The following is a 17,609-nucleotide window of genomic DNA, read 5'->3' as shown; positions in this document are numbered from 1 at the left end:
CACAGGAATCGTGTTATTTTGAAAAGCTGGAAGATTTGAACAGTTGTTTTGGAAAGGCTAGATGGCTTGAACTCTTGGGGAAGGGAACCCCAATGCCTTGTGAACTATGTTGAACTCGGGAAGGGAACCCCAATGCCCTGTGAACTATTTTGAACTTGGGGAAGGGAACCCCCAATGCCTTGTGAACTATTTTAAATTTGGGGAGGGAAGCTGACTACAAGCTAGAAGAAGCTCAGAACTTTGTTTTGAACACTATTCATTTTGATGCTGACATCCCTACACATTGTATTCAGTTAGTTGTGAGGGCAAGTATAGGTTTTGGACACAGACAGACTTTTGAATTGCAGCTCCTGACACAGACTATCCTTAGTTTTCATTAGGTAGGGAAATCCAACCTCGGCATAGGGCAAGTTAGGCCTTACTTCATCATGACATTTGAGTTAATAAAGCTTTTGATATCCAATTTCGAATCTGTTGTCTGTGTCTACTTCATGATGCCTTCACACCATAGACTAGATACCCCGCTCAGAACGAGACAAGGGCTGGTACTCAATTTATTTTCTGGTGCCATCCATGGTCTTCACCCCACTACCTCACTGAGTGCATCTCACTCTATGCTCCCTCTCAAAATCCCTACTCCTCGACTATTCACAAGCTTTCGTTCCTCTTCCCACATGTTCCCCTGTGCCTCCTCTTTCACTGTTTTTCCCTACTTGCTTCACTCCATTGGAATGCTCTCCAACTGGCCATCAAAGCCATCTCTTCAGTGGAACTCTTCCAACTGAAGTTCAAACTCCACCTGATAGCAGTGTAAGGAGCTCCCCAAGCTCCTTCACACGACTATCCAAAACTACTGCGCAACCCACCTTTCCTACATTCTTAACTCAGAGTACGCTATCTAATTTGTAAATATGCAATTACTGGCCTAAGGCTCTCTATGTTAAGAATATTATGTCTTACAATCGCTGTCCCTTGGTTTATTTTCTTATTTTTAGCACTTCACCCCAGGTATAGGTAATTCAGTAAAGCAATACTCTTATGTAAAGGCACCAAAGATTGCCTCTGCACTCTGTTCAAAATTACACCCTATTTTTTAATAAATGCAGAAGCCTAATTTGGTCATACTCTGTCAAATGTTTTTGGATATGTTACTGTTCACAGATGCAACCTCCTTGTTACTGGCAATGCTTTATAATCTTCTTGAGTATGAAGGAAATAGTTAGGGATGTACAAGTTGCTCAACATAGTGACTGCTTTACTGCTAGTCTATCATACCCTTTCCTTCACATGACCCTCTTTCCATTGCTATTAAACATATTTCTCAGGTCCCTCCGTAGATGTATTGAAAAGGACTGATGGGCAAATTTAGCAGACGTGTTGGGGCAGGCGCTGGGCTTGGCTGAGGTGTGCATCCCTCCCAGCTTTAGCATTGAAAATGCTTTTTGCTGTGCACAAATCCTCTGATCCTATCCCAGTATAGATTATAGCAATAACACCTGATCCGGTGGGCCGGATCGGGTGTTATTGTCATTAGCATCCCAGATTTCCAATCCGGAAACCTGGGGTGCTGATAGCAATGTATTTTCTTTGAATGAATGGGCCGCCTCATGGCGCCCTGCTCATCCAAATAAAATACTGACTTAAGATGGCCGCCATGGAGATGGAAAGTGGGGCTCCATCCGGAGCCCCTCTGCCATTTCAATGGTGGCACAGGACAGAGGTTGGAGCGGCAGCAGCGGTTGCACCGCAGCCAAAAGAAAAGGTGAGTGAGGTAGGGGGAGGGGAGGGAGAGGACACAGTGACTGGAGAAGTCGGGAGGGGAGAGGAGGGTTTGGTGAAAATGGCAGGGCATCTTTGAACTAGGGCTGGGATCGTGGTATTTAGCCTGCAATCCCCCCCCTGCCTGAGTGCTAATGATAGTTTATATTCCAGAGGAAAGGGAATCGTGGACTAGAATTACAGTAATCACTATCAAGATTAATCTTTACTAGAGAAGTCTAATTGTATCATGTTTTGGAAATGAAATTGTTTATCTTTGAACATAACTGAACAAAAAGATGGTACATTTGTCCTGTATGCTATTTGATAAAGACATGTTTTTTAAAATTCTCTGTAGTTAACAAAAATATTTTTTTGTCTCACTCAGTGGCTTTAGTGAAGAAGTTATGTATTATACCTCTGGCAGTGCCCCATCGGTACCGGCAAGTCCGACTCTCGTTAAAGCTGGAGTTACTTGGTTATGTGTACAGTGGACTAAACCCTCAGGAACACCATCTGATGAAGGAATTTCTTATATTTTAGAGATGGAAGATGAAACCTCAGTAAGTGTTTTAAAATAGGATTATAATGAGTAATCAGATAATATCATTGTTGATTGTTTAAGGTACTTTCTTATATTCTGTTAAATGCTTAACATATTCACCAAAATCTTTGGAAAATAAAAGGTCAAAAATCAAAAGGGTTGGCCCAAAAGGGATGCTGCACAAATAGAGTACAGCATCCCGTTTACTAAATTTAGCCCCTGGAGCGTTTCGGTCTGCTGGCTATGAGGACCTTGAATCTAAATTGTGGATTTCTTTTTCATCACTTAATCGTTTAAGCAAGCTATACATAGCATTTATCTGTAGGTTTATTCAGAGTATGGCGATTCCCTATAGTTTAGCATTTGAAACATTAATCCTCAGAACATATCTTCATACTGAGCGCAGGATGGATTTTTATAAACTCACTTGCTAAATCATAAATTTACCTGGCATTGCAAAACTGTGAGCAATTAGAGGGTTACATTGAGGCTGATTCTATTTAGAACCGTGAATGTTGCCCTGTAAAGAAATATTGCTAAGTGGTTTGATCTAAATGTGCAAAAGCAGTTCACAGGATGGCAGTAAAAACTGGTCAGTAGAGGATGCTTCTTCAGGGGCCCCTTGAGTTGGCAAGCTTGCAGAAAGAGGGGTCCTGAAAGCCAGATCATGGATGCTGTAAGCTTGAGGCTGGTGGCTGGTGCATGAATGACACTGGTCAGAAAGGAATTTAAAGGGGAAGTCCGCTCAAGGGTTTTATTGTTCCGATGGTTCGGGCATATATTGTAAGCATACTGTAATCGATCTTATGAAGGTTTCCATTGCATCTTACCTTCGTTCTCCTCGCTTTTTCATATGCGAAAACAACGGGTTGTGCGCCAGCATCTTGTGCTAATCTTATCTGTTGATGCATCACCCTAAATGACTCACAGATCCGCGTTCTCGCGTCCTCTTGTCAGATCATGTTTGCAATACATCCATTGATATAAACTGGCTTCCGCCATCTCGTTGAGTGTATATAGTCACAAATCTTAAACCCACAGACTGGGTGAGTGAGTGTCGCCGCCAGCTGCAGGCACAAGATTGAAACTGTAGATCTCCGTCCATTATTTGGATTCAGCCACTCTACTTTTCGACAACCATATGCACGTACGCTAGAAACTATGAACAAATGTTGCCAGTAGTGAGGAATAGGCTTCCAGATGTTCAGTAGCTCGTTTGCTACTCATTCCTTTATCTTCCCTGCACTAAGTGACTGGGATCACGTGTCTTCAAGGAGTCCAACTCTGGCCATATGAAGAAGAGGAAAACATCCTTGAAACGCGTCGCCAACTGAATCGGACTCCATTAACTCTTTAAACTTGGTCTCGACTATTGATACTACATTGTTTCTTCTTTTGCAAATAATTTTGCAAATTTGAACCACGTTGTTCCGATATAAATACCTTTTTGATTTTACAGAATCGTGTTTGCTTATATTTGCTACAAGTATAATCTATGTAATCTCCTTATTTTTTGATTAAATAACAGTATTGGACTTGTCTAAACATTTGAAAGTGTGCAGGGGACGGGAGGATTCCCAGGCTGAATCCTCTTCCTTTTCATAGCCCTTTACTTTCCCCACAGGGTTAAAAGGTGGCGCAAGAGAGCACAGTACGAGCAAGGCAGACCGCACAGCGAGACAGCTATCCATACCCGGCAGTTCAAGAGAAGGAGAAAAGTGGCGAATATCGAGAGGCTGACGAGAAGAGACACAACCTTGCCCATTTTTGACAAAACCCTGCAAACCCTCAGCTGAAAGAATTGTAAGGCCGAGGACAATAGCCGAAGTGTGCTGCAGCAGATGTCACGGTACACTGAGTGTATCAATGCTGATAAGCCGGATCGAGGGAGACGCCTGCTTCCGTGGTACCGGCCTTGGCTCCAGTTATGGGGAAAGCCAAGCGATTCATCGCATCCACTGAGTCGAGGGGAGAGCCGATAAGAACCGGAATTTGGTGAATGAAAGACGCAAAGTGGCAAATTGAACCAAGTTCAAGGAACTGTAAAAGGGTTGAGGGGGAGACCAGCCGTAGAGGGAACCGGCACCACGTGGGTGCTAACTCGAGAGACTCTGGTCGATCCCCGTTTGAGTGAAACTACAAATACCAGAAGACCGTAGGTGAGCCGCCAAGATAGGTCAAAGTGGTCATACAGGAGGTCGAGCAAAATTCCTGTACAGTCAAAAGCCTTTGACCTAAGAACTATAAAGAAAGCAAGGTAAGTGAATCCCGCCATATGAGAAGGCAAGGGACGTGAATCCCGCAAACATTGAAATTGAATGTGAAGTTGGCAAGTGTGAACCTGGAAGGGGGATGCTGACGAGAAGGGGGCAAGTCTTAAAGTCCCAAGAAACAGTTTGTTGAAAAGAGTGAACCCGGAAAAGGGATTTCCACTGGAACTGTTTAAAAAGACATTAAGATTTGTGAAGGAAGGAAAAGCCATAGTGAACCCAGTGGAGGGGGGCTGAAAGCAAGCGACGGGTCAGAAGAGGGTGTCCCTGAGGGGAAGCCATCACCAGAGAAAAGCCATAGTGAACCCGTTGTAGGGAGGCTGAAAACAAAGAGGGGTCTGCGCCCGGAAGAAGGGGACCCAGGGATGATTCCGTCACCCGAGAAATACGTGGAACAGAACTTTGTGTTTGTTTTTTGTTTTACTTGGTAAACCTATCAGACCCTCAGGATTAGGAAAATAAACCACAGAAGGCCTTGATATTGATAGGAACTCTTTTGGGGTCAGCGCCCGGAAGAGGGGGACACAGGGGTCAAGACTTCTCACCCTAAGTGAAACCAGGAAACAAACTTTCATTTTGTTGAAGGAACTTTTGTTTTTGATATTTGAAGACGTCTGGCCCTCGAAGGCAAGAGACTTTCAAGAGAAACGAGACTTGGCCATCAAGGCTCCTGATAAACTGCAACAGAACTGTTGACTCGTGCTGGGGAAGCTCGAGTGTGTGCTGTGTTCCAAGATCCCACCCTGCCCTGTGCTCAAAATGTGGGGAAGGGAGAATCAAGCTACCGTATCCTGACATATTATTTGTGAACACTTCATTCTTTTCTTGAAAACCACCCCACTACCCTTTTTGTTTTAGTTGTAAGGTTTGGCAATTGGTTTCTTAGTATATGCCTTTTTTATTTTGACACAAGGCCACTAGGACTGCCTTATTTTCATTTGATGGTCGACGCTTGCTCCCATCTTCGATTTAGGTTTAGATTAGGCGTTTTTACAACCTGCATACAGTTTAATAAACACCCTTGATCTGTGATCACTTGTGTCCATCTTTCTTTATTGTTGCCACCATCAGTTTCTTAAATAGCACACCAGGATATCCCACGGGACAAAGCAGTTTAGATATCATTAGCCTACATACCGGTTGTGGTTGTGTGTCTTTGCGGAATAATTATCACAGTATGGTCCATCTAGCAACCCATAACTCTGCCCAGAATATATTGGTGTGCAAGGCCAGTAAGCAATACATCCAAAAAAGTACCTCTACTCACTCCTCTTTAAACTATACACAAATAACAATCATTACTAGACAGATAAACAAACCGCGAGTTACACACTTGCTTTTTTATAGTGCATGGTATAAATATCATTCAACATAACATAACCTACTGTGTCAATTCTTTTGGTCAAATCACAATTCGCTGAATTTGTCATTATGCATACAGCAAACCTGCTGTTTTTAATCGCACAAATATTATGTATAGTTGAGCTTACATAATTTCAGGAAGTTCCATTCTCTCGTTGTCACGCTGAGTAACCACTGCGAACAACAGATTGCAGAAATGGAAACTACATTTTCGTGTTCACTTTCAATGTAGTAAATGTTAGCATTTTTTGTGGTTATTCGACACATTGTGACCTTTGAACAATTGCTGACCTTCGCTCAAGGCCAAATAACAATAGCAGCCTGTTTTCAGTGATTGTAGCCAGAGATGGGTATGTTTCGATTTTGTGAAAGAATGCCACAAAAAAATTAAATGGACAAGACGCTGCTTCGGGCAAATGGTTCAGAAAACCAAGGACAGTTACAAACAGCTATGTAAAATATGTTTTGCGACTGGAACATTAGAACGATCCAGAAAATTATGTGTTGCTGTTACCCCCCAGAATGTATCATCTCTGTAAGAAAATTAAATCGAAAACCCCACCTCTCCCTCGTCCAGCACTGTTTCCTGGCACAAAACATACCCCTACTCCTAGGATGTTATATACGAACCACCCAGCATTACTAGACTTCTGGAATATATTGCACGGTTTTTACTATCATTTATGCATGTCTGTTCATGCTCCCTTGCGCATCTAAAGCAGCCCTCTCTACCATCATGCAAGACAGGGTGACATTGCAGGCTCATACTAAATAGGTCTTCAGTGCATTGATTATCATGTCAAGTTGCCACACGACGCACAAGGTGAACATTTGTACTGCGCATTCTACAACAAAATTCTATTTCAAAGCGCCACAAGCCGAAATGGGAACTCTGGTTTATGAAAAATAATTCTGTGGTTTATGAAAAATAATTCTGAAACAGTAAGTTACATTCATGCTCCGACTAGGCCTTGTGGCAATCGTCCGTGCTAGTGCCTAGGGGATGTAAGGAGGAGCCTATGGGTGTACAAGTGCTCGAGGATGTTGTTAAGATGGATTTCTCTGACAAGCTGGGCAACGCTTTAGGAGGCCAGCCTCGGTTTATTGAAACACAGGACATTTTAGGACAAGCTCGACCAATCTAGGTAGCCTGGCAGGCAGTCAAGACTAAGTCTCAGCAGGGGGTGAGAGTGATCAGAAGCCCACAATGAGCACACACAGCAACGAACCACAAATTACACCTAGACAAGTGTATATTAAAGAAATCTATACATTTATTCTCGACCGACCAATAGACACAAGTAAACTTTAGTTATGCGAAAAAACAGTTACCACGCACAATACTCTACTATACAGCATATATGCAATACGTTTCCTGATGCGACAAATGAGGAAAACATAGCCACAACCTGTAAAGCAAAGGGTTGGTTAACACACTAGGAGCATTAGATAATTCCTCAGAGTTGTTCCCTAACTTTCTAGTCCAGCCCTAAGAAGTGGGGAGCCTTGTGCTCATCAGTACAGGTGCGCGTAAAAGCACACAATTGTGCAGCTAAAGGAAAAAGCGGGTCTTCTTGGGAAGGCTGTAGCAAGTCAGGAAGGGGCTTGAGGCTATTCGAGCAGGATGTGCCCTTGGTGGCAGAACAGTTTTCAAAATGTGAGAATAGCTAAGGAGCGCAGGCTAACGCATCCAAGATCGAATACCTTTATGGGATATTCGTGTGTAAAAGGGATCGGTTGTGCCCGGGGGAAACTGGCGAGTGATGCAAGTACTTACCGACACTTGGCACAGTCCGGAACAAACTTTGTCATTTTAGTCGTAGGCGCTAGTAGGTTTGAGTATTATTGACTTAGAGGATGGGCCAGGGAACCTGTGTTAATCATAACGATCAGAACAGCTGTAACTGCGGCAGTTGAGTCATTTCCAATGAAGGCGAAAGCGTAGTAGAAGGGACAGTTTTTACCAGTTTGCGGAACTGTAGGGGGTGCTCCAGATGTCTGACAGGGGTGTGGATCCTTTTGGGCAGACCGGATTGGAGAAGTATTTCACTGTCATGTGCTAGGAATTAGAGGAGCGTACGACTATATGAGGGTACTATTTAGGGAAGGAAAGTAGGATATTGCATGGTCTCAGGACCAAGAACGGTTTGTGATTGTTGCTGGTGGTCTTGATTTTGATCCATGCAGCCACCTGGAGCCATAGGATAGATTATATGTCTGCGATGACATGCTTTTTACCCCTTTCCATTGTTCTTTCAGCAAACTTATAGTGTCCACGGGACGCACCTCCACTTCGTCCATATAAAAACATATTCCTTATTTGAAAGACTCATTGCGTCTGCTAAGGGGAGGCCATCCGCACAAGTGCCATGGATTACATGTGTGCATGGGGGTTGGGTCTAGCAGAGGGTTTGACACACACCAAGCCTCAGTGTACCTTCCACAGATGGGAAATATCTATTAGCATATCAGTCTTTCTCCCACCCAAATGGGCAGTCCAGCACTGAAATGCTCTGGCAATTCTCCTCTGAACAAGAGTACCAATAGCAACCCCAGACATGTGTCTTCTAGACAGAGGATAAGCAATATAAATGAAGGAAAGGTAAAAGATATACATTAATGCATCATAAACCCGATTATATAGGCGTAAATACATACATTTAATAAATTATCTAGTATTGAAATTGCAAGTGTAATATCATTAGATTTTTTTGTACAATTGCCAAACATTGCAACATATGGAACATTTTTGAGACTTGAGTGTTGTGTAGGCAGAAGAGTCCTCTGTCCCCAAATGCCACACAGAGAGAACTAAAAGTCACTCCCTGTGCGACCGTTGAGGCCACAGGTGGAGATGGTCAACTCCGTAGCCGCGAACCTCTGTGACCCCAATCCGCTGCAAGAAAATACTGATTAAGTACCAAGCAAATGACAGTGCCTAGATAACGTGAAAAAGGTCTTACCAGAGGGGTCAGGAAAAAGGCAATGAACCTATGAGGTAGGGGTCCGGGACTCACGTGGGCAGAGCAACCCCAGATGGAGCAGGTAGACTGTAGCCCCAATATTGGCGTGAGAACCACCTGATGACAAGAACGTGATTTGGTAGCTGTGGAGCTTGAAAGATTGAAGTTCCAAAGAAACCCAGATGCAAGGGAAATCCGTGTTGCAGTCCAAAGGGCAGTCCATATTCAAACCACAGGCAAATCCAAGGTAAAAAAGCCAGTAAGGTAATCCAAGCAAAGTCCAAGCATGCAAACCAAGGTCAAAATCCAAAAAGAGTCAAGAAATCCAAACAAACGCGTAACGCCAAACAGGTTGCAAAGAACAGCTGTGAAGCAGCGAGTACACGGAGAGCCGTGTTTAAATACTCGCGCTTCTGGCATTACTTCCCGTCACGTGACGCGCTGTCGCATCACGTGAATGGATTCCCGGGTCACGTGAGCACACAGCGCTGGTCACGCGACGGGGAAGCATAGTAGCATTCTGCCGATTACCTAGGCGCCAAGGAAGCTGCCAATGCAAAAATGGACGCAACCTGGAGAGCGTTCTGTTGCGGGTGAGGCGTGCATGTGCACGCGAGTCATCAGGAGGCCCACGTGAGTGCCGGAGTGTGAAGGGGGAATAAGATGGGACAGGGGGAGCGGGGCGAGTTTGGACAGGGGCAGGAGTGGCAGTACTGTCAGGTGTGTGTACAAGGGAAGGTGTGACAAAAATGTGATTGTGAGCAGATTTTGAAGACTGCTACAAATCATTTAAATCTGGAAGTCAACCTTTCAACAAGTTCCAATTTTGGAGCACAAGGCTCGTTTGCAATGTTCTGTGGCATTGTATGTGTCCTGGGAACAAAATCAGGAGCCATTTCATGAGTATGCATGCCCAACACAGTTAATGTCAGATCTTTCACAAATCCAAACTCCTTTTCCTGGTAGATTGGCTTGGTCACCCATTTTTTCTTTGTTTTGTAAAGGCCATGAGGTAACGAAGCATCCCGAAAGTTCCTGCAGTTTTTGCGTGTTCCCTCTCAACATTCTTGTTGTGCGCAAGTACAGCTACTCTTGTTCTGGCCTTCATACCGTCTATGCCGAAATGCAACCTTTTGGGCCTGTACTTTAGGCACATATTATGCAACACCTCCAAATGGCCAGTGTAACAGAATTCAGTGAGCCCCTTTAGGTCTCTTGAAAGCGTTTTATCATACACAATCTTCTCAAGTGCTTTCTGTGGAGTGGAACATGGCAGCAACCAGCTTTTTCTTGCGTTCCTGCTCCATCGATAAAGGTCCATGTGCACATTTGTGGAAATGTTGGTTTTCTCACCATGAGTGTATGTTGGAACAATTGTGCATCAATGAATGCCATTTTTCAAGTAGAATTTCACAGATCCATCACAAGTTTTGGAGTTCCACCAAAGATGGTTGCTGATAGACTGAGACCACTTTAAAAGGTTTTCTGAATACCCTTCTTTTTTAACCAGCAGCTGTAATTGTTTTATTGTTTGATTTGGTAACGTGCCATACATCAAATTAATGCTGAATGTTTGCAAACTGCTCTCACATGGCCTTGGCTATTGAAACGCGCCTGTCATTGGCTATCAGGTCTATTTGCATTCCCCTGGATTCCAGAAGTTTGATGGATTTAATGAAACCATGTTTCTACATAAACACAGACGATTTACATTCAAACACATGCACAGTGACCAAACTCACAATTGTTTTACTTTCCATGTCTTGAAAGTGGTAAATGCAGTACTTCGTCGAAAATCCTGGACTGTCACACTGTCCATCACCAGCTAACCTGACACTTTTGCCAGAGAATGCACTGTCCATTGACATCTGTTCGAGTTTCCAGCTTGACTAATAGCGGGGAATAAGAATACCCTCTGATATTTGTAGTACTGGGTTTTAGCAATGACCTCAAGTCCCACAAATTGACAGAAATGGGAAATCTTACTAAAAGTCGATCCGCTGAACCGTAAAGCTGCTGAACAAAGAACATTTCCAGCAGGCACTTTGCTGAGCATCGGTTGAGCAGACCATGAAAATGTGTTATGGAGGTGGACACAGCTGGCCTGGATTTTCAGGTTGGTGCCTTGTAATACATGAGAGAAATTCACCAATGGCTCCCCGCATATACTCCCTCTTAATTTATGATCACATTTAATCATTTGTACAAGCTCTAGCAGGCAGCAGTCGAATACAATGTATTTTTGCTCCTTAAGTAGCCAATCGTCCCGCACTACTGTGTTTTGCGACTCAACGGTGGTGGACAAGTCCCCCAAACTAGCCATACTGAAGTCGAGATCTTGAGCAGATTTGTCAGTCAATTGAGTTGATGCTTCAGCCTCTGTGGGTTCTGGCTGTGATATTTCCGCATGAATTCGAGAAACAGGTAATATTGAATGTTTGGTGGGTGGAACATTTTTAGAGCGTGTAGATTGTGTAAATGGGTCTGCAAGCAATTGCAATGCGCCTTTTGTGTTTTCAGTTTCATCTGGGCGATTTTTCACAAAGTTGTAATGGTCCATGGTAACTTTGTATGGTTCACAGGTGAGAGTCCATTCATTTTCCGACCACTGGACATATGCATCATGACTCTTGAATATTGACTGGACCACGCTGTGCCTCAAAAAGTAGTTGCTCCATTGTGACATCCGTTTGGCAAGCAACATCTTGCGTTTCAGTTGTTGTCTGAGCCTCAATACTCCTCTTCCTCCTGGGCCTCTAATAGATTTATAGAAAAACATGCTCAATGTATAGCCCACATACATAAGATAGGATTTTCCAACTAAAAACATATTATGACTAAGACATCTGCTTAAAAACGTCTCCAAAACAAACTGCTCTGTTCTTTACCCTTGTTTTGTTAATTCAATTCAAAACCATGGAATTCGCTTTGCTGACCACAAGACCAAGCTGAAAAAAGAGCTTTTTTATATGGTTTAAATCAAGCAAATTTCTTTTCGACTCAAAGAACTATATGTACATATCTACAAACAGAAACAACTTGACAGACGTCAAAACATTACAACATTTTAAAAATGTCATCCCAATCCGATGTGATGCTCAATTGCATTTCATATTATGTTATTTATACCGCTGGTCCTTGTGTCTCTTCAATTTCAACATCTTCTGTAGTACATTCCTTGGACATAAGAATCATGCAAAAAAGTTAAATGTCAATCAAACTTAAATGTAAAATCTTTTATCTCACAGAACATCTCTCTAAAAGGTATTATTACGAACCTTATACTATAAGGTTTGTTGTTGAAACACAAATAGAACCTTCTTATGAACATAACCTCGAAAACTGTTCACGTGATTTGGTCATAATATACATTTCACATTTCACCTGATAACCTTCAGAGATGACACATGGGCTTGATCTGAGATCACCCTGCAAAACATAGTGATTATAATTTTGCCTTCAAAAGTAGTTTGCTTTAGAATGTTTCCTTTCAAATCTATTCTCCATTCGGGAGGAAGTGTAATGTTATAGCCAAAATCATAAAAGTTTCAAACAGCGCAAGGTTACATGCATTTCAGTCTCAAAGTATATCCTTTGTAGGATTTACTTTCATTCTTGCAAGGAAACTGTCAGTACGCATACCTCATACTCTTTACCTGTTGCAAAGGAGGAATTGATTGTGGTTGAAGTTCCAGCATCCCCCTATAACACAGTACTTGTTTTAATATGGATGAAAAAGCAAAATTAAACTGAAAACATGATATGGAGACGATGGTACATACTGAGAGACACCCATAAATGCCACATTGTGTAAATAACCAATACTATACATAATAATGTTCAATTTGTTTACATTCCAAGCATAACACATGCATGTATTGTTCATTCACATATAAAGGACTAGTACAATATAATTACTTGATACGCGAGTGAGGTTGATGTTGACACCGGAAAAGTAATTGATGAAGAATCTTGCTCCTTCATTTTCCGTACATTGTCAGAGAACAAGTACAATGGAAAAGGTACATTAGTATTAGAAATGTGGCCACATCCATTGCTCTAAAATATCACTTTGTGCATGTCGGTAGGGCTCACCATTTGGTTACTAGACGTGTCAGTGTTTTCGTCACTGGTGAAGGTCTGTGCTTCCATCACTGAGCTCTACGTAAAAAAAGACATGTCAACCAACACATTTCAAAAACATTAGGTGACTTCTAAAGGGCACTATGGACGTTTTTACTAACGGTCACATTTCACTGATTTATTGGAGTGTCCCGAAAGCGGGGATAGAGAAAGTAGTCTAGAGTGAAACATTTTAAATGTGGGTGATTCTGGTAACTAGAGAAACTTGAGTAATACAACAATGATGGAAATAAACACTGAAAACTCTAAACCGTTCATGAAGTTACCTTTTAAATACACTATTTTAAATTAATCGAGAGATCGTTGAGAAGACCTATTTATACAGACCACTGTCCTACATACCAACAAACATAACAAGTTCATCGTCCACTACTCACCTGGCCATATGGCCTTCAATGTTTAGGGACAAGCACTAATTGGAGGTGCCACATTGCTCAAAGTTGTACTTCGAGCAACTTTTTGTGGATTTACTGAAGATCAGAGGATTCTCTATGTGGTTTACCATCAAAAGGGTGCAAAGCGTCCCTGGGTGGAAACCCCCAATTGGCGCCCCACCACAAGCCATAGTGGCTACATTTTCAGGACCAAGACATGATCCTCCAGGACGCTAAGAGAAATACAGTTTATAAGGTGGGAGTTATTATGTCCAATGATCCGCTGCACACAAGTTTAAATTGTCTTTATTTATGTTACGTCATCAGCAGCCCCAACCATTACCCATAACCACAACAGTCCTCCTTCAAACACTAACTTTCTCCCCTGGAACCGTGTCTGGTCATCAATCTAGTTCTTTAATGGAACACCCAGTACCATTGTACAGCCCAGCATTGAATTAACATTGGAGAGGAATGTCTTTTGTAACAATATACATGAATACAACACACCTTCTCTCCTATAACTGTGTACATGAGCATTGATACCTCGTTGTTGTTCTACATAACTGTTAACCACCACCATCACATTTCATGACACCCACTCTCTCTTTACTCCACTTCTCAACATTACTCAATAAAATAGTGTTACCCAAATCTCTCAAAACCTTTATCTGAGGCGTGAACGTGCCCACTCCTTTATCAACCATCCTTCCTTTCCTGATCATGACCAGCGACCCCTCCTTCAAAACATAATCCTTCACGCAATTCTTTTGATCATTCCTCACCTTGGATCTCTCTTGCGCATTCAGCATCCTTTCCTGCAACATCCCTGTTTTCACCTCTCCCTGCACTTCCAGAAATGTCTTCATCCACCCAGGATGCAACCTAGAATTCGGCATCCTTTTCCGCAAAGCCTCAAACAGTGACACACCTGTCACCTGGTGAGGTGCAACTCTATATTGAACTACACGCTCCATCACTGTCCTCTCCCAATCCCCACCAGACGCAATGGCAATTCTAATCACCTCCATCAACGTCCTATTGAATCTTTCGACAGTTGCATTCCCTTTGGGATTATAGAGAGCTGTGGTAGCGTGTTCAATGCGGTTATCCTCCATCTCTCTACCCACAAACTGAGGGCCAATATCCAAAACAATCTTCCTGGAAAATCCCTCTCTCCAGAACACAGATTCCAAAAATTGTATTATCCTACGCAAACTAATGTCCCTCACAATGCACACCTCAAACCATTTTGACACCAAATCCACCAAAAATATTAGATATGCTCCTTGAGCACCCCTAATTGACAACAGACCCAAAATGTCCATGGTCACCACATCCTTAACCGAACATGGCGGCTCCACAACCTTCATAGACAGCACCCTCGTACATACACCCTTATCACTAAGCAAATGCGCCTCGCAAATCTTCAAAAATAACTCAATATCCTTGTCCATTCCTAGCCACCAAAAATCTTGCGGTATCAGACCTTTAGTACTACTAATACTAAAATGCCCCTTGCGTGAAATTTCCAAGAACACTTTTCTTATGCCATCCGGCACCACTAGTCGCTCCGTTCTTGACAGTATTCTCTTCTCCACACTCAATTCTTGTCTCACCCTCCTGTAACTTCTCAACAGTTCATCCAGCTCCTCTACTGGCCATCCCATCCGGACATATTTTGTGACTGTTTTCTAAAGAGCATCCTTGCCACCCGCTCCTCTCCAGTCACTTTCGTTGGCAACCTTACAGTTCACACAGTTCACAAAAACTTCACCTTCTTCCTCAAACACTATGACTTAATTCTCCTCGATGGGATTCTGTGACAACACATGTGCATTAACATTTAGCTTGCCCTTCACATGTCTCACCTCCATGTCCAACCCCTGGAGCGAAGAAATTAAACTGACAATCCTACTTGAAACACCTTCCAACCCTCTTCTTTCAACAGTGCCCACCATCAGCTTTTGATCTGTCACCACAACAAATGTTCTCCCCCACACACATTGGCAGAATTTCTCAATCCCCCACACACAGGTCAAAGCTTCCTTCTCAACCACGGAGTACCGCCTCTCAGCGTTCTCAAGAACATGTGACGCAAAGGGCACTGTGTGTAACTCATCACCTTTTCTTTGCATCAATACGCACCCAAGTCCGCTCTCACTGGCATCATTGTATAACTCCACACCCCAGTCATCCTTAAGCCCCTTTAAAATGGGTACACTCACTAACTTATTTCTTATGTCCTCAAACTCATCCTAGCATTGTTCACACCAAACAAATCTCACACCTTTCTTCACCAATGTTCTCAACGTTTTGGTTCTTTCAGCCAAATCTTTTACAAATATTCCATAGAATTCGACCAACCCAGATAAGATGACAATTCCTTTTTGTTTTTTGGGGCATTCATATACCATATTGCCTCCAAAGTTGCATGTTTTGGTTTCAACCCATCCACAGACAATTTGTGCCCCAAATACTGCACTTTTGCAACCTTCAATTTACATTTCTCTGCTGAGATGGTCAAACCTGCCTATGCTAGTCTCATTAATACCTCTTTTAGTTGGACATCATGCTCCTCTTCATTCCTCCCCGTACTAGAATATCATCCTGATAGCAGCACGTCCCTGACAACCCCTTTAGCACTTTGTTCATGACTCTTTCAAATACACTAGACACAGACACCAATCCAAACGGCATCCGTTTACATCGATATAAGCCAACAGGTGTTATGAAAGCAGTAAGGTCCATGGAGTTCCGGATGTAACTTAACTTGGTGGTAAACGCCTTTAAGTCCAGAGTCAAAAAAATTGCAGCTCCACCAGTTCTCACCAACAAATCATCAATTTTGGGAAGTGGAAATCTATCTGGCTTTACGTTTTGATTAAGAACCCCAAGGTCAATGCGTAGCCAAAAACTCCCATTGGGCTTGTGCAGTGCCACAATGGGGCTTATCCATTCTGCTGCATCAATCTCCTCAATTTATATCCTCAATTATATCCTCATTCATCATTGTCTTCAATTCATTTTCCACATCCATCCGTAAAGCATGTCTTATGGGGCGTGCTCATTACCTTATTGGTATCGCCCCAGGCCTCAACCTAATCAAATGCACTAATCCCTTAAGACATCCTATCCTTTCTGCAAGGACTTTTGGAAACATATTAATGGGAAACAGATTAACCTCTCGATTACCCACCTCAATCTCTATCACCTGAACGGATTGCACTGAACTTGGAGCCCTCTGCACAACAATTACTTGCATGGGATTGTCGGGGTCAGGTCTCAAACCCAGATTGGCCTGAGCACCCCGAGACAACACATTCCCACCTTTGGACATCACTCTGACCATTATTTGGGCGCAACTTGCACTATACCTGAACTGAGAACAGACTCCCCTGACAATATTGATGGGTACATCCCCATAGGCATGTGCACTTACGCTTGCCTCTTGCAGATCACAGCAATTACATTTTTTTTCCTCCAAACTTCCATGTTCACAAGGGTATAATGTGGCCCACTGTCTATCAGTAATTTCACAGGAACGGCATTAATTGATATCTGTGTATGTGGTTGTGTGTGTTTTGGCACTGCATCAATGGCATTCACCACACACACCTTTTCTCCACCATCACTCCCCTCATCCTGCCAAAAGGTTGTACAATCTTTTACCATTTTGACACTACCAGGCTTATTCCAATGCCTGCAACAGCAAGCCATATGACCTTTTTTTTCCACAGTCCCTGCATATCACGTGATGTGAAAAACACTGTTTATCGCTAGCCAAATGATCTCTTGATGAAGGGTCTCCCTTCCACCCGTTGCTTTGACTCCACTTTCTTTCTGATCACTTGTTTTGTTTCTTCTTTATTGTTCTGCGTTTTTCGAGATCTACTTTGGTCGAAAGCATTTGCACATCCTGCAACATTCTTCATGGTTTCTGTATCCAGAGCCTCAATGCACTTCTCTGTCTACGCCACCATTTTTGCAATTTCAATTGCCCTCTCTGAGAAATCCGCACCACTCGCTCCTTCTCGCCATAAAGCTTCCCTAATTTTGTGTTTGGTACACCCAATCATCAGTTGATCCCTGATATGTCATCTCTACAATGAGGGTAGTCAGACTTAATTACTAAACCGCGAACAATTGTGACAAATTCCTCTATTGTCTCCCCAATCTTTTGATCCCTAATTGC

The 17,609-nt window shown here is 42.8% G+C and overlaps 1 protein-coding gene across 5 annotated transcripts in view; it reads left to right on the top strand.

Annotated features, from left to right (window-relative positions):
• Nucleotides 1-17,609, top strand: part of FNDC3A (fibronectin type III domain containing 3A) — a 3,436,199-nt gene that overhangs the window by 1,982,525 nt on the left and 1,436,065 nt on the right. For all 5 annotated transcript variants that reach the window (XM_069639023.1, XM_069639022.1, XM_069639027.1 and 2 more), the window contains one exon: nt 2,147-2,321. In XM_069639023.1, coding sequence (XP_069495124.1) covers nt 2,147-2,321 — 175 coding nt within the window. The remainder of the gene's footprint in view (nt 1-2,146; nt 2,322-17,609) is intronic.

The sequence above is a fragment of the Ambystoma mexicanum genome, chromosome 7q (genome assembly GCF_040938575.1).
Source record: "Ambystoma mexicanum isolate Mex_15411 chromosome 7q, UKY_AmexF1_1, whole genome shotgun sequence".
NCBI classification, from domain to species: domain Eukaryota; kingdom Metazoa; phylum Chordata; class Amphibia; order Caudata; family Ambystomatidae; genus Ambystoma; species Ambystoma mexicanum.
This window is presented reverse-complemented; position numbering and strand designations above follow the sequence as displayed.